At 48.9% G+C, this 12,017-nt stretch overlaps 1 protein-coding gene across 6 annotated transcripts in view; it reads left to right on the top strand.

The window, feature by feature from the left end:
* Positions 1 to 3,566: 3,566 nt before the first annotated feature.
* LOC137377031 (glycogen [starch] synthase, muscle-like) overlaps positions 3,567 to 12,017 on the top strand; it is a 132,131-nt gene continuing 123,680 nt past the window's right edge. For 3 of the 6 annotated variants that reach the window (XM_068046187.1, XM_068046184.1, XM_068046191.1), the window contains exon 1: positions 3,567 to 3,814. In XM_068046187.1, coding sequence (XP_067902288.1) covers positions 3,703 to 3,814 — 112 coding nt within the window. In that variant the 5' untranslated portion in view covers positions 3,567 to 3,702. Of the gene's footprint in view, positions 3,815 to 10,778; positions 10,977 to 11,965; positions 11,981 to 12,017 lie in introns of those variants that run through there. The other 3 variants (XM_068046190.1, XM_068046186.1, XM_068046185.1) reach the window with 2 other exon arrangements.

The following is a 12,017-nucleotide window of genomic DNA, read 5'->3' as shown; positions in this document are numbered from 1 at the left end:
CCCTCCCCACCTATCACCCTCCTGCCCTCCCCTCCCCTCCCCACCTATCACCCTCCTGCCCCCCTCCCCCCCACCTATCACCTCCTCCCTCCCCTCCCCACCTATCACCCTCCTCCCCTCCCCTCCCTCCCCCCTTCACCCCCTCACCCCCTCCCCCCCCTCCCCCCCACACCCCCCTCACCCCCTCCCCCTCCCCCACCCCCCCTCACCCCTCCCCCATTCACCCCACCCCCCTCCCACACCTCCCCCCAACCCCCCCACCCCCCTCACCCCTCCCCTCCCTTCTCCCCCCCACCCCCCTCACCCCCCCTCCCCCCCACCCCCCTCACCCCCCCCTCCCCCAACCCCCCTCCCCAACCCCACCCCCACACCCCCCACCCCACCCCCACCCCCCCACCCCACCCACACCCCCCCATCCCACACCCCCACCCCCCTCCCCTCCCCCCTCCCACACACCCCATCCCCCCCAACCCTCTCTCTTCCCCAACCCCCCCAACCCTCTCTCCCCTCCCCCCCTCCCTCACTTCCCCTTCCCCCCCTCCCCTCCTCCCAACCCCCCCTCCCTCACTCAACCCCAACCCCCCCCAACCCACACCACCCCATCCCCCCAACCCCCAACCCACACCAACCCCCCCTACCCTCTCAACCCCAACCCCCCCCAACCCACCACAACCCCAACCCCCCTACCCTCACTCATCCCCTTCCCCCCATCCCTCTCACTTCCCCTTCCCCCCCCATCCCCCCTTCCCTCTCTCATCCCCTTCCCCCCCCTTCCCTCACTCTTCCCCTTCCCCCCCCTTCCCACTCTCTACCCCCCTACCCACACACTTCCCCAACCCCCCATCCCCCCTTCCCTCTCTCTTCCCCTTCCCTCTCTCTTCCCCTTCCCCCCCTTCCCACTCACTTCCCCTTCCCCCCCTTCCCACTCTCTACCCCCTCCCCCCATCCCACTCACTTCCCCATCCCCCCCATCCCACTCACTCTCCCCCTTCCCACACACATCCCCATCCCCCCCTACCCTCACACATCCCCATCCCCCCCATCTCCCCAACCCTCTCACTCCTCTTCCCCCCCTTCCCTCTCTCTTCCCCCCCTTCCCTCTCACTTCCCCTTCCCCCCCTTCCCACTCTCTTCCCCCCCTTCCCTCTCTCTTCCCCTCCTTCCCTCTCTCTTCCCCCCCTTCCCTCACACTCCCCATCCCCCCCCTTCCCTCACTCTTCCCCCCCTTCCCTCTCTCTTCCCCATCCCCCCCCTTCCCACTCACTTCCCCATCCCCCCCAACCCTCACTCACTCCCCCTTCCCTCTCTCTTCCCCTTCCCCCCCTTCCCTCTCACCCCTTCCCCCCATCCCACTCACTCCCCCTTCCCTCTCTCTTCCCCTTCCCTCTCACTTCCCCCACACTACCCCCTTCCCCCCCATCCCACACACTTCCCCCCCCTTCCCACACACATCCCCCCCTTCCCACTCACTTCCCCCCCCCTTCCCACACTCATCCCCCCCCTTCCCACACACTTCCCCCCCCCTTCCCACACACTTCCCCCCCCATCCCTCTCTCTTCCCCCCCCCTTCCCTCTCTCTTCCCCCCCCTTCCCTCTCTCTTCCCCCCCTTCCCTCTCTCTTCTCCCCCTTCCCTCTCTCTTCCCCTTCCCCCCCTTCCTTCTCTCTTCCCCTTCCCTCTCTCTTCCCCCCCCTTCCCTCTCTCTTCCCCCCCTTCCCTCTCTCTTCCCCTTCCCCCCCCTTCCCTCTCTCTTCTCCCCCTTCCCTCTCTCTTCTCCCCCTTCCCTCTCTCTTCCCCTTCCCCCCTTCCCTCTCTCTTCCCCCCCTTCCCTCTCTCTTCCCCCCCCCCTTCCCTCTCTCTTCCCCCCCCCTTCCCTCTCTCTTCCCCCCCCCTTCCCTCTCTCTTCCCCCCCCCTTCCCTCTCTCTTCCCCCCCCCTTCCCTCTCTCTTCCCCCCCCCCCTTCCCTCTCTCTTCCCCCCCCCCCTTCCCTCTCTCTTCCCCCCCCCCCCTTCCCTCTCTCTTCCCCCCCCCCCTTCCCTCTCTCTTCCCCCCCCCCCCCTTCCCTCTCTCTTCCCCCCCCCTTCCCTCTCTCTTCCCCCCCCCCCTTCCCTCTCTCTTCCCCCCCCCCCTTCCCTCTCTCTTCCCCCCCCCCCCTTCCCTCTCTCTTCCCCCCCCCCTTCCCTCTCTCTTCCCCCCCCCCTTCCCTCTCTCTTCCCCCCCCCTTCCCTCTCTCTTCCCCCCCCTTCCCTCTCTCTTCCCCCCCCCCTTCCCTCTCTCTTCTCCCCCTTCCCTCTCTCTTCTCCCCCTTCCCTCTCTCTTCCCCTTCCCCCCCTTCCCTCTCTCTTCCCCCCCTTCCCTCTCTCTTCCCCCCCTTCCCTCTCTCTTCCCCCCCCCCCTTCCCTCTCTCTTCCCCCCCCCCTTCCCTCTCTCTTCCCCCCCCCTTCCCTCTCTCTTCCCCCCCCCCCCTTCCCTCTCTCTTCCCCCCCCCCCTTCCCTCTCTCTTCCCACCCCCCCTTCCCTCTCTCTTCCCCCCCCCCCTTCCCTCTCTCTTCCCCCCCCCTTCCCTCTCTCTTCCCCCCCCCCCTTCCCTCTCTCTTCCCCCCCCCCCTTCCCTCTCTCTTCCCCCCCCCCCCTTCCCTCTCTCTTCCCCCCCCCTTCCCTCTCTCTTCCCCCCCCCTTCCCTCTCTCTTCCCCCCCCTTCCCTCTCTCTTCCCCCCCCCCTTCCCTCTCTCTTCCCCCCCCCCCCTTCCCTCTCTCTTCCCCCCCCCCTTCCCTCTCTCTTCCCCCCCCCCTTCCCTCTCTCTCCCCCCCCCCCTTCCCTCTCTCTTCCCCCCCCCCCTTCCCTCTCTCTTCCCCCCCCCCTTCCCTCTCTCTTCCCCCCCCCCCCTTCCCTTCCCTCTCTCTTCCCCCCCCTTCCCTTCCCTTCCCTCTCTCTTCCCCCCCCCCCCTTCCCTCTCTCTTCCCCCCCCCCCCTTCCCTCTCTCTTCCCCCCCCCCCCTTCCCTCTCTCTTCCCCCCCCCCTTCCCTCTCTCTTCCCCCCCCCCCTTCCCTCTCTCTTCCCCCCCCCTTCCCTCTCTCTTCCCCCCCCCCCTTCCCTCTCTCTTCCCCCCCCCCCTTCCCTCTCTCTTCCCCCCCCCCCTTCCCTCTCTCTTCCCCCCCCCCCCTTCCCTCTCTCTTCCCCCCCCCCCCTTCCCTCTCTCTTCCCCCCCCCCCCTTCCCTCTCTCTTCCCCCCCCCCCTTCCCTCTCTCTTCCCCCCCCCCCTTCCCTCTCTCTTCCCCCCCCCCCTTCCCTCTCTCTTCCCCCCCCCCCCTTCCCTCTCTCTTCCCCCCCCCCCTTCCCTCTCTCTTCCCCCCCCCCCTTCCCTCTCTCTTCCCCCCCCCCCTTCCCTCTCTCTTCCCCCCCCCCCTTCCCTCTCTCTTCCCCCCCCCCCTTCCCTCTCTCTTCCCCCCCCCCCCCTTCCCTCTCTCTTCCCCTCCCCCCTTCCCTCTCTCTTCCCCTCCCCTCCAAATCAGCTCCCCCTGGTGGTTACTGCGCCTCCGTTCGTCTGCTTGCGATGACGCTTTCACCCTTCCCCCCCGAGCGGTGACTGATGGTGCTGCCGGCAGCTGGCTCGGTGTCAAGATTCAGTGCTCATGTTCCATTTGAAGTTGTGATCTAACCAGTTCCTATGTTGTCTTCCTATCTGTTAAAAGTCTCAGCACCATGTCCTTCCTGAGTAGCTCGCCTTCTTACAGCTCACTTACCGGCTTCGAGGATGAACTCCCAGCCGAAAATCTCTTTCTGTTCGAGGTCGCCTGGGAAGTGGCGAATAAAGGTAAAGCTCCGGCAACGACTGCAGGAGGCTTCGAGCGGCCGGCAGCAGAGGCTCTGGCCGGGGCAGGCGAGCGAACAACCTCCCGCTGCGAAACAACGTAACGAGTTGTAACCTTGTAGAAACTCCTCCGCCTTCATGTAATACAGCAACACGTACGCTGCGTATGCTTGAAAAGCGCGTTGATATATTAAATGAGTTTTATTTTACCGACATTTAAAATGTAATATTGCAGTACTAGCAAGATTTCAATATATAATTTCTGTTCATTATAGATGTATTAGATTTTTTTTTAAACGCTTTCAGTTCTGTACGACAAATTTCCCATACACAATATAAAGGTCAAGGTCATTCTGCCCATCCAAACACATCTTTCGTATAAGGCTGAAGGAATCCCAGGCGATGGTCAGGTTTCCTGCCTGTTTGTGTCTTGGTGTCACACCAGCTGTGAGGAGTTTCTAGAAGAATTACATGCTTTTTTCTTCTGTTTTGTTGACTGGCTTGCAGGTTATTTCTGTTGCTTTACACAAATACACTTGTTCTTTGTAATGACAGCACTGTTCACCTTTGGGCAGCTGACATTGTTCTGGAAATGAGAACTCTTTGGGGGGTTCCCCCACACCATTGCTTTGTTCACCCCAAGTCTCCCATCATCGTATCCTGCTGCATCTTGAATTTTTTTTGCTGTCACTGTCCAGACTGAAAGATTATTCCAGACATGTGCCATTCTTCTGAGTGTGCAACTTCTAATATTGATAAATTTTCTTTGCATTAATTTAAGTTTATGTCTTCTGGTTTTACTTTCCTGTCATATTTTGGAGTAATACTCTGGGTTTACCTTGCCCATATACCACTAATTATTTTACATACCTTGATCAATTTCCTCCTTAATTCCCTTTTATATACATCTGATAACAGTATTAAGTATGCCCAACACTTATTGTGAATGTAAAACTACTGTATTGAGGTAAATTTTCATAGTATGTGAAATGTTCCTGTTTTCAATCCATTTAGCCTTAATGCTATTTCTGCAAGGTTGTGTGAATGGCCTGCTCTCAGCACTGCTCATGCATCCTGGATCCCTTCCCCCGCTTGGAAGTTTGCCACTTTGGGATAGCTTGGGAACCAAACAGAGCAGAGCTCTGAATGTCAATCTTTACATGCTTAGTGCCGTTGCCAGTCAGGCTGCTTCTATATATGACTTTGGATTCATTTTCAAAATATCGGTATATGAAAACACTTTCACATAAATGACTGAAGGAGGTGATGGCTACAAATTAGCACTTTCTGACTATAAGAAAATATTTCATTTTCCTTTCAACTTTCTCTGCTCCACACCAGAGACTGTTGGCCCATGCTGGAGTATGGTTCCATGATGCCAATTGTGTTCCAGCACCTTGTCCAAGTGACCCTTCTTTAAGTGTGACCCTAAACAGTGAGTGTTGGCAGACTGTTTAATGAAACCAGCTACTGTGCAGATGCACAAATCCAAAACTTTCTAGGTCTGTGGATTAATTCCACATTGAACAGTGTTTTCACCAGTTGAACTTGTAATAAAATTATTTGATCACAAGAGGAATAGCCCCTTAACAAAGGGCACAGAGGACTTGCTGGTGAACAGCTAACCAGAACAATGGCTGAGAGTTATTTTTGTCCACTTTGATAATTTAACTCCTCAAGGCTGCACTGGTGTATGAGGTTCTTTTGTGTTTGGGAAGAGAAGGTAAAGAGGTGGGGAGGCAGATCTCTAGGCAATCTATTGATGATTTAGCTGACTATATTATTAAGACAGATGATACTTGCACAATCATTCATAAGAATAAGTCGGTGCCTTCAGGAGAGGAAGGGTAAATGTAATGCTAGGCCCCCACCTGCCAAGAATGAGGCACATCAATTTTGTCATGAACATTGATTTTTAACTGTTGTTGGAGCGAGGAAATGACTTGTTAAATAGATCAGCCGTGGCTGGAAAAAACATTTACATACTAACAGACATCGAAGGTCAGGAAGCGCATTCCAGGGCCTGCTGAGGAAGATACAATCTACAAGGGCCAGGATTGGTTAGACCAGCTGGCCACATGACTAACTGGCTATTCCAGGATTTTCTTTTGAACTGGCCACAGAGTTTGAACTCAAAGACTGTTTGCTCCTGGACTGAGAAGATCTCTCCTCTGAATCCACTGAAGACACATGAACCCCAAGAGAAAGAAGTCTCCTAACGTGAACAAGGTTTAAGAAGAATACTGGGCCCCATGAAAAGCAAGATCTACCTACAATAAAGGACACTACAGTGAGCTCGATGAACCATAGCACAAAATCCTCCTCAGCTATTGCCTCAAACTTTTCCACTTTATTTTTCTTCTCTTTTCTGTCTCTGTTTGCATGTGTGTATCGCGTATGCATGCTAGTGTGGGCGCCAACCGAATTAAGAGTTTAAGTTCAAACTTAATAAATTTAAATTTTTCTTTAAACCTAAGAAAGCCTGTTTGTGCTGGTTTGTTTGCCTTTTAATTGGAAAGCGGTGAACAAGGATTCACCAAGGGGGAGCTAGAAACACGGTGTGTTTAAAAATAAAACCCTGTTACAGTTAGACCAGGTGAAGGCTGAAAGGGAACCCTAGACCTCTTTCTCACCTGGTTGTAACAGTGACGATGTTAAAGAAATGAAGGAGAAATGTAACCGGTAAAATGACTGAAATTGCTCATGGATCAATTGCTTCTCCCATTGTACATAACTGTTCCATCAGGGGTTTCAATGTACTGTATCAGGTAATAGTTCACTTGGGCTCTTCCTTTAGTTAGGAGTTCGAGAAGAACAAGGCTAGTACAAGACTCCTCCTGAAAGGAACCACCAATGGCTGCAGGCTGTATTTGGAGTGAAGCTTGCATTAATACTGGTTTTAAACAAACTCTTTCTGACTATCAGAAAATCCTTAATTTTCCTTTCAACTTCCTCTGCTCCACACCAGAGACTGGCTGGCTCATACCAGATCACAAAAGTTATATAGAGTAAGATAGAAATGGAGATAAATAAGGAATACTGAATGGGTGACAAGGTGTTTGGGATTTAAAGACCTGTAGATTGTGGTGGGAAAGGAAGACTGAGGGAGGTAAAGAGTTTTACAATTTTCAGCTCCTGGAGTGAGAATTGGTGATGGTAGGATGAGTATTGATTGCAATATCGTGATCAATACACAGAACTTGTTTTTGAGAGCTGTTTCATTCCAATTCCCTAAATTTGGGGAGAGTGTCAGACTTCATCAGGATCAGCATTTCTGATTAGTCATAAGACACATGCATCTAATTTAGCAACAGATGATATTGCAAAGCTAATACTAACTTGTAATAGGAGTGCATTTGCTACAAGGATCAGTTCCTAGATATAGATCAGCCACATGAAGCTGCAACTGTTCATGTACATAATTCAAAAAATCTTTTAAACTCAATAAAGGTTGATAAGGTTAATAAAACCTCATTTTAGTATTTTGATAAATTAGGCTTTCAGAACTTTACCAAAAATGCATACGTTTCTGGTACTTTTGTACTTGATTATTGAATGGTAATTGCAGGAGATTACGTTGAGTTTGTTGTATAAAGTAGAATTAAGGGTTCAAGTAACTAGTTTTGAGAGTTGGGGGAAATAGGGGGACTGCTTTGATGACACCTTTCCACAAGTGATTGGGAAGAGGATGAGAGAAAAGCCACTGAGGGCCACCTTTTCCTTGTAGCCCTCATCCTAAATGCAGCCGATTGGTTCCTTCCCACCACAGCCCCGACCACCCCGGCCATTAAACCACACCTGAAAGGCAGATTAAAAATACAAACAGACAAAAAAAAAATCAGTGGAAAAGGTGCAAAGAGTATATAACGGGCAGCTGATGCACTTCTCATTTTGCACCCCTCCCACCAAAGTTGAATTACCGCCCCCCCCCCCCCCCCCAAAATTACTGTGCATAGGAATTAGATTGGTTGGCTAGTTTTTTCAACCGACGCAGACATGATGGGCTGAATGGCCTCCTTCTGTGCCGTTACTTTTCTTTGGTTCTATGTCAGTGTCACCATTGGTACACTTTTGTTGAATAGAGTATTACCAGCAACGGCAGTAGCAATACAAATAATTTCACTTATCTCTGTTAATAAATGTGGAAACAATACTAATATATTCTGTGATATTCTTACATAATTGCAATAATTATACACTATACACTTGTATTGCACAAGGTGAAGTCAGCCTTAAACTTCAGTGTTGACTGTCAAAGTGCCTTGTTTTAGATTATTTTCTTAAGATTTTCTACTCAGTTGTGTGTGAATGCAACAGCTCTGAAATATGAATGTCATAAGAGGCCTGAACTTCCATTGTACATTTTGAAAGGAGAAAAATGCACATTCCTACACACAGATGCTTGGTGCTTGGAAATGGTTTGCAGAATACCCCGCTTCAAAATTCAGCTAAGCACCAACAGTTTAAAATCTTTGTGGAACATCCTGGGCCTTGGGCTCCACAAAGGAGAGGCTACTGTTTGCACCAACAGTTAAAATACTTGCACAATATACCTGTGATTTCACGCCACTTGTCTTTTCTCTCCTTTGTTGCAGAGAGTTTTTTAATTCATACTGGAAAGTTCTACAGATCATTCCCTGAAGAGGGTTTTATTTTTTTATTAAAAATGTGTTTTTTTACAGAAGATTTCACTTTGCTTCCTGATTTCCAAAAATAACTATATAAAAATGCAGTTGTCCGAAAGCTTCTTCATTTAATCTGAAACCCCACAATCTATGAAAGAAAGAATTAGCTTGTCATTATGTAGCACCAGTCACTCCCTCAGTACATCCCAAAGTGTCTCAAAGCCACTGAACTACTTCTGAGATGCAGTCACTGTTGTAATGTAGCAGCAAGTGTTACTTTGGGAGCTAAAGTTCCCTTGGTCTTGAATGTAATTAAATCATTAGCTTCCTTTCACCACTGGGGTTGCTGTTGGACTCTTCCCCCTGCTGCTGCCCACTCTAGTCTTGTTTTTAAACTTCACTCATCCTTGAAAATCCAATATCCAAAGAAAATGGTCCTTCTCAGTCTTTGAATGAGAAGCTCACATGACTGTTGTATTCAGCCTGGCACAGAGAGTCTCACTATCATCAAACCATTTTGAAAGTTTGGTACTGCACCAGATCAGGAGAAACAGCCCCTGCTGCTTGACATTGCTGGCTGTAGGGTATAGTTCTAAATGTAAAACTTGCAATATAATTGAACATAGAAAAAAATCACAAAAATATTGCATTTACTCAACCTACCTTTACTCTTTCCAACAATTGGCCAATTTGCACACTCTGGGACCTCATAAGCAGCCCTGAACTCTGGTCCCTGGACAGAGCCCGTATAGAGCCTTTCACCAACTTGGGACATCCCACAGTGTTTCACAATGAATTAACTATCTATTAAGAAGGGTTATGAAAAGACTAACAGTACTGTTTGATTATTTTCCTTTAAGGTCTGGGAACAGCAGGTGGCGAATCCATGATAATTCCATAATAATATTTCATGGGCTGAATGAATATAATCATGTTGTGTATGCTTGTAATTTTATTATCCTGCCATAAAATGTTCCAAAATGACACTCTACGCTATAACCATGGCAAATGCAATGTGAGACTGCTGCTGTCAAATTTCATTGTTTACAAAGTCATGCTAGGCCCCCACCTGCCAAGAATGAGGCACATTCATTTTGTCATGAATGCTGATTTTTAAACTGTTACTGGAGTGAAGAAAGGACTTGTTAGACAGATTAGCTGTGGCTGGAAAAGACATTTGCATATTAACAGACAGTGTTTGGAAGGACAAAACAGCCACTCCCTGACACATTCAAAATCCACAATGAACTTTTGATCACCAGAAGTTGAATCTCGTATTTCAGCTTGTCTGCTGAATATACAAACGAACATGGTCAAAGCAACTAGTCACATGACTAACCTGCTGGGCAACCTGAGTTTTTTGAATTTGTACAAACAGTTGCGGCAAAAAAGCAGAATGCTCCTGGACTGAGAAGATCTCTCCTGGCTGGCTTGCCACAGCCTCGCCTGTCGGCCTGCTCCCATCTCTTTCTCAAAATGTCTGAATCCACTGACGACACATGAACCCCAAGAGGGAAAAGTCTCCTACAGCGAACAAGGTTAAAGAATAATACTGGGCCCCAACAAAAAGCAAGATCTACGTACAATCAAGGACTCTATTGTGAGCTCGAAGAACTGTAACAAAACTCTTCAGATATTGCCTCAAACTTTTCCACTTTATTTTTCTCTTTTCTGTCTCTCTTTGCGTGTGTGTATCGCGTACGCATGCTAGCGTGGGTGCGTCATGTATCCGTAGGCGTCAACCGAATTAGAGTTTAAGGTTAATAAATTTAAACATTTCTTCTTTAAACCTAAGAAATCCTGTTTGTGCTGGTTTCTTTGCTTTATAATTGGAAAGTGAACAAGGATTCACCAAGGGGGAGCTAAAAGAATATGGTGCATTTAAAATGAAACCCTGTTACAGTAAGACCAGGTGAAGGCTGAGAGGGAACCCAAAATACCTTTCTCACCGGGTCATAGCAAGAATGTCTTTCCCGCTGATAATTACAGTGATTACTGGTTGTTGAAACAGTTGTAGTTAATTATAGTTTGTCCAGCTGATTCCATTAGATAGTGTATCATATACATTATGCATTGCATATTCCTCATTATAAAACAACATATCCTCTGACTCAACAACAGCAGCACCATGGGAGATCTAGTTTAAAATAAACAAATTTCCCATTTTCAAAAAAAACTGGAGAATAGAAAACGTTTTCAGAGGAAGTTGCAAATGATTTTAAAAAATCTAGCTGAGTAATTTTTACGATTTTCGTTTAATGCTGTGGTTACAGTTGGGCTTTCATTCACAAGATGCCACTTTCATGAGGACATTTGAGATTTTGTCATTTTTTGTTTTTCAGCTTTTCCCCTTTCTCACCTGAAAACCCTGATTCTTCCTGGCCAGTGGTTCCATTGATGATGGTTGCCTTACAACATCCCACTTCAAATGGTTACTCTTCATGTGTGAACCTAAGAGTGTTGGTTAGATATTAACCCAAGGGGGCATCAAAGCTACACCCAATCCTTTCTACCCAACAACATCATACGTGCACTGACCAGTAGGTGTCGCTAGATATTGATCAAGTGGGAACCCTGACTCGTTTACCCCCTCTCCCTCCCTATCCCAGCAATGATCAGACCAGTTCTGGCATCAGTCTGACTTGGATCAGTGCAGAGTGGGGATAGAATTCAGAACTGTCTGATCTGTAAATAAAGGTTGATTTGCTTTTTTTAAGTGCTATCTGTATTGAAATGACTCTTCGATTTTAAAAAAACTTGCTGATCTTTTTCAAAGCCAGAGCACAATTATAAAAAAAAAATCTATATGATGCATTATCTGATTTTAATGCTTCAGAAAATGATAAAATTATATCGTAAGGGCTATATTTTAACAGCAGCTTGCACTTATGCAGTGCCTTTATTATTGGAAGATTTCCAAGGCACTTCACAGGAAGGTAATCAGACAAAAATTGACATGGAGCCAAAGACTCAAAGATATTCGCAGGGATGGTTAAAAGCTTGGGCAAAAATGTAGCTTTTAAGGAGGGTCTGAAAGGAGGAGAGAGAAGTGGAAAGACCGAGAAGTTTAGGGAAAGAATTTCAGAGCTTTGGGCCTAGACAGTGGGACGAAGGGAGTAGGGACTGTCTAAGAGGTCAGAATTGGAGCAGTGCAAAGTTCAAACTAAATTGACTTTTAAATCCAGCCCAGACTGATGCATTGAAAGTCTATTCCAGTGGTGGGATGTAAGGGTCCGACATGAACAAGTTTGGGTAGCTTCACTTTAGTTTATTTTAGTGTTTAATTCACTGCCACTTCTCTTCCAGGAATGCCTACCTTGAAGAAGTTCTGCTCTTCTCTCCGACGGGATTTTCGTTTGTCTCTTTTACCTTGTTCACCTTCATTGCTTTCTATTTCCCTCCTGGTGTTTGATAAGGTATCTACCAAAACTCGTTTTCACAGCCACATCTCCTTCCTCAGTGACTGTCTCCGGCTCCGACTGATTCCACGTGGATTCCAACTGCAGTTTCACCCATCATGCTTTGAAACCACCCAGGATCACAGGTATCTCCGAGAAATACAACGTTCCTCGGACTGCTAC

The sequence above is a fragment of the Heterodontus francisci genome, chromosome 14 (assembly GCF_036365525.1).
Source record: "Heterodontus francisci isolate sHetFra1 chromosome 14, sHetFra1.hap1, whole genome shotgun sequence".
NCBI classification, from domain to species: domain Eukaryota; kingdom Metazoa; phylum Chordata; class Chondrichthyes; order Heterodontiformes; family Heterodontidae; genus Heterodontus; species Heterodontus francisci.
The sequence above is the reverse complement of the archived record's forward strand: the minus strand, read 5'-3'. Positions and strand labels throughout refer to the sequence as shown.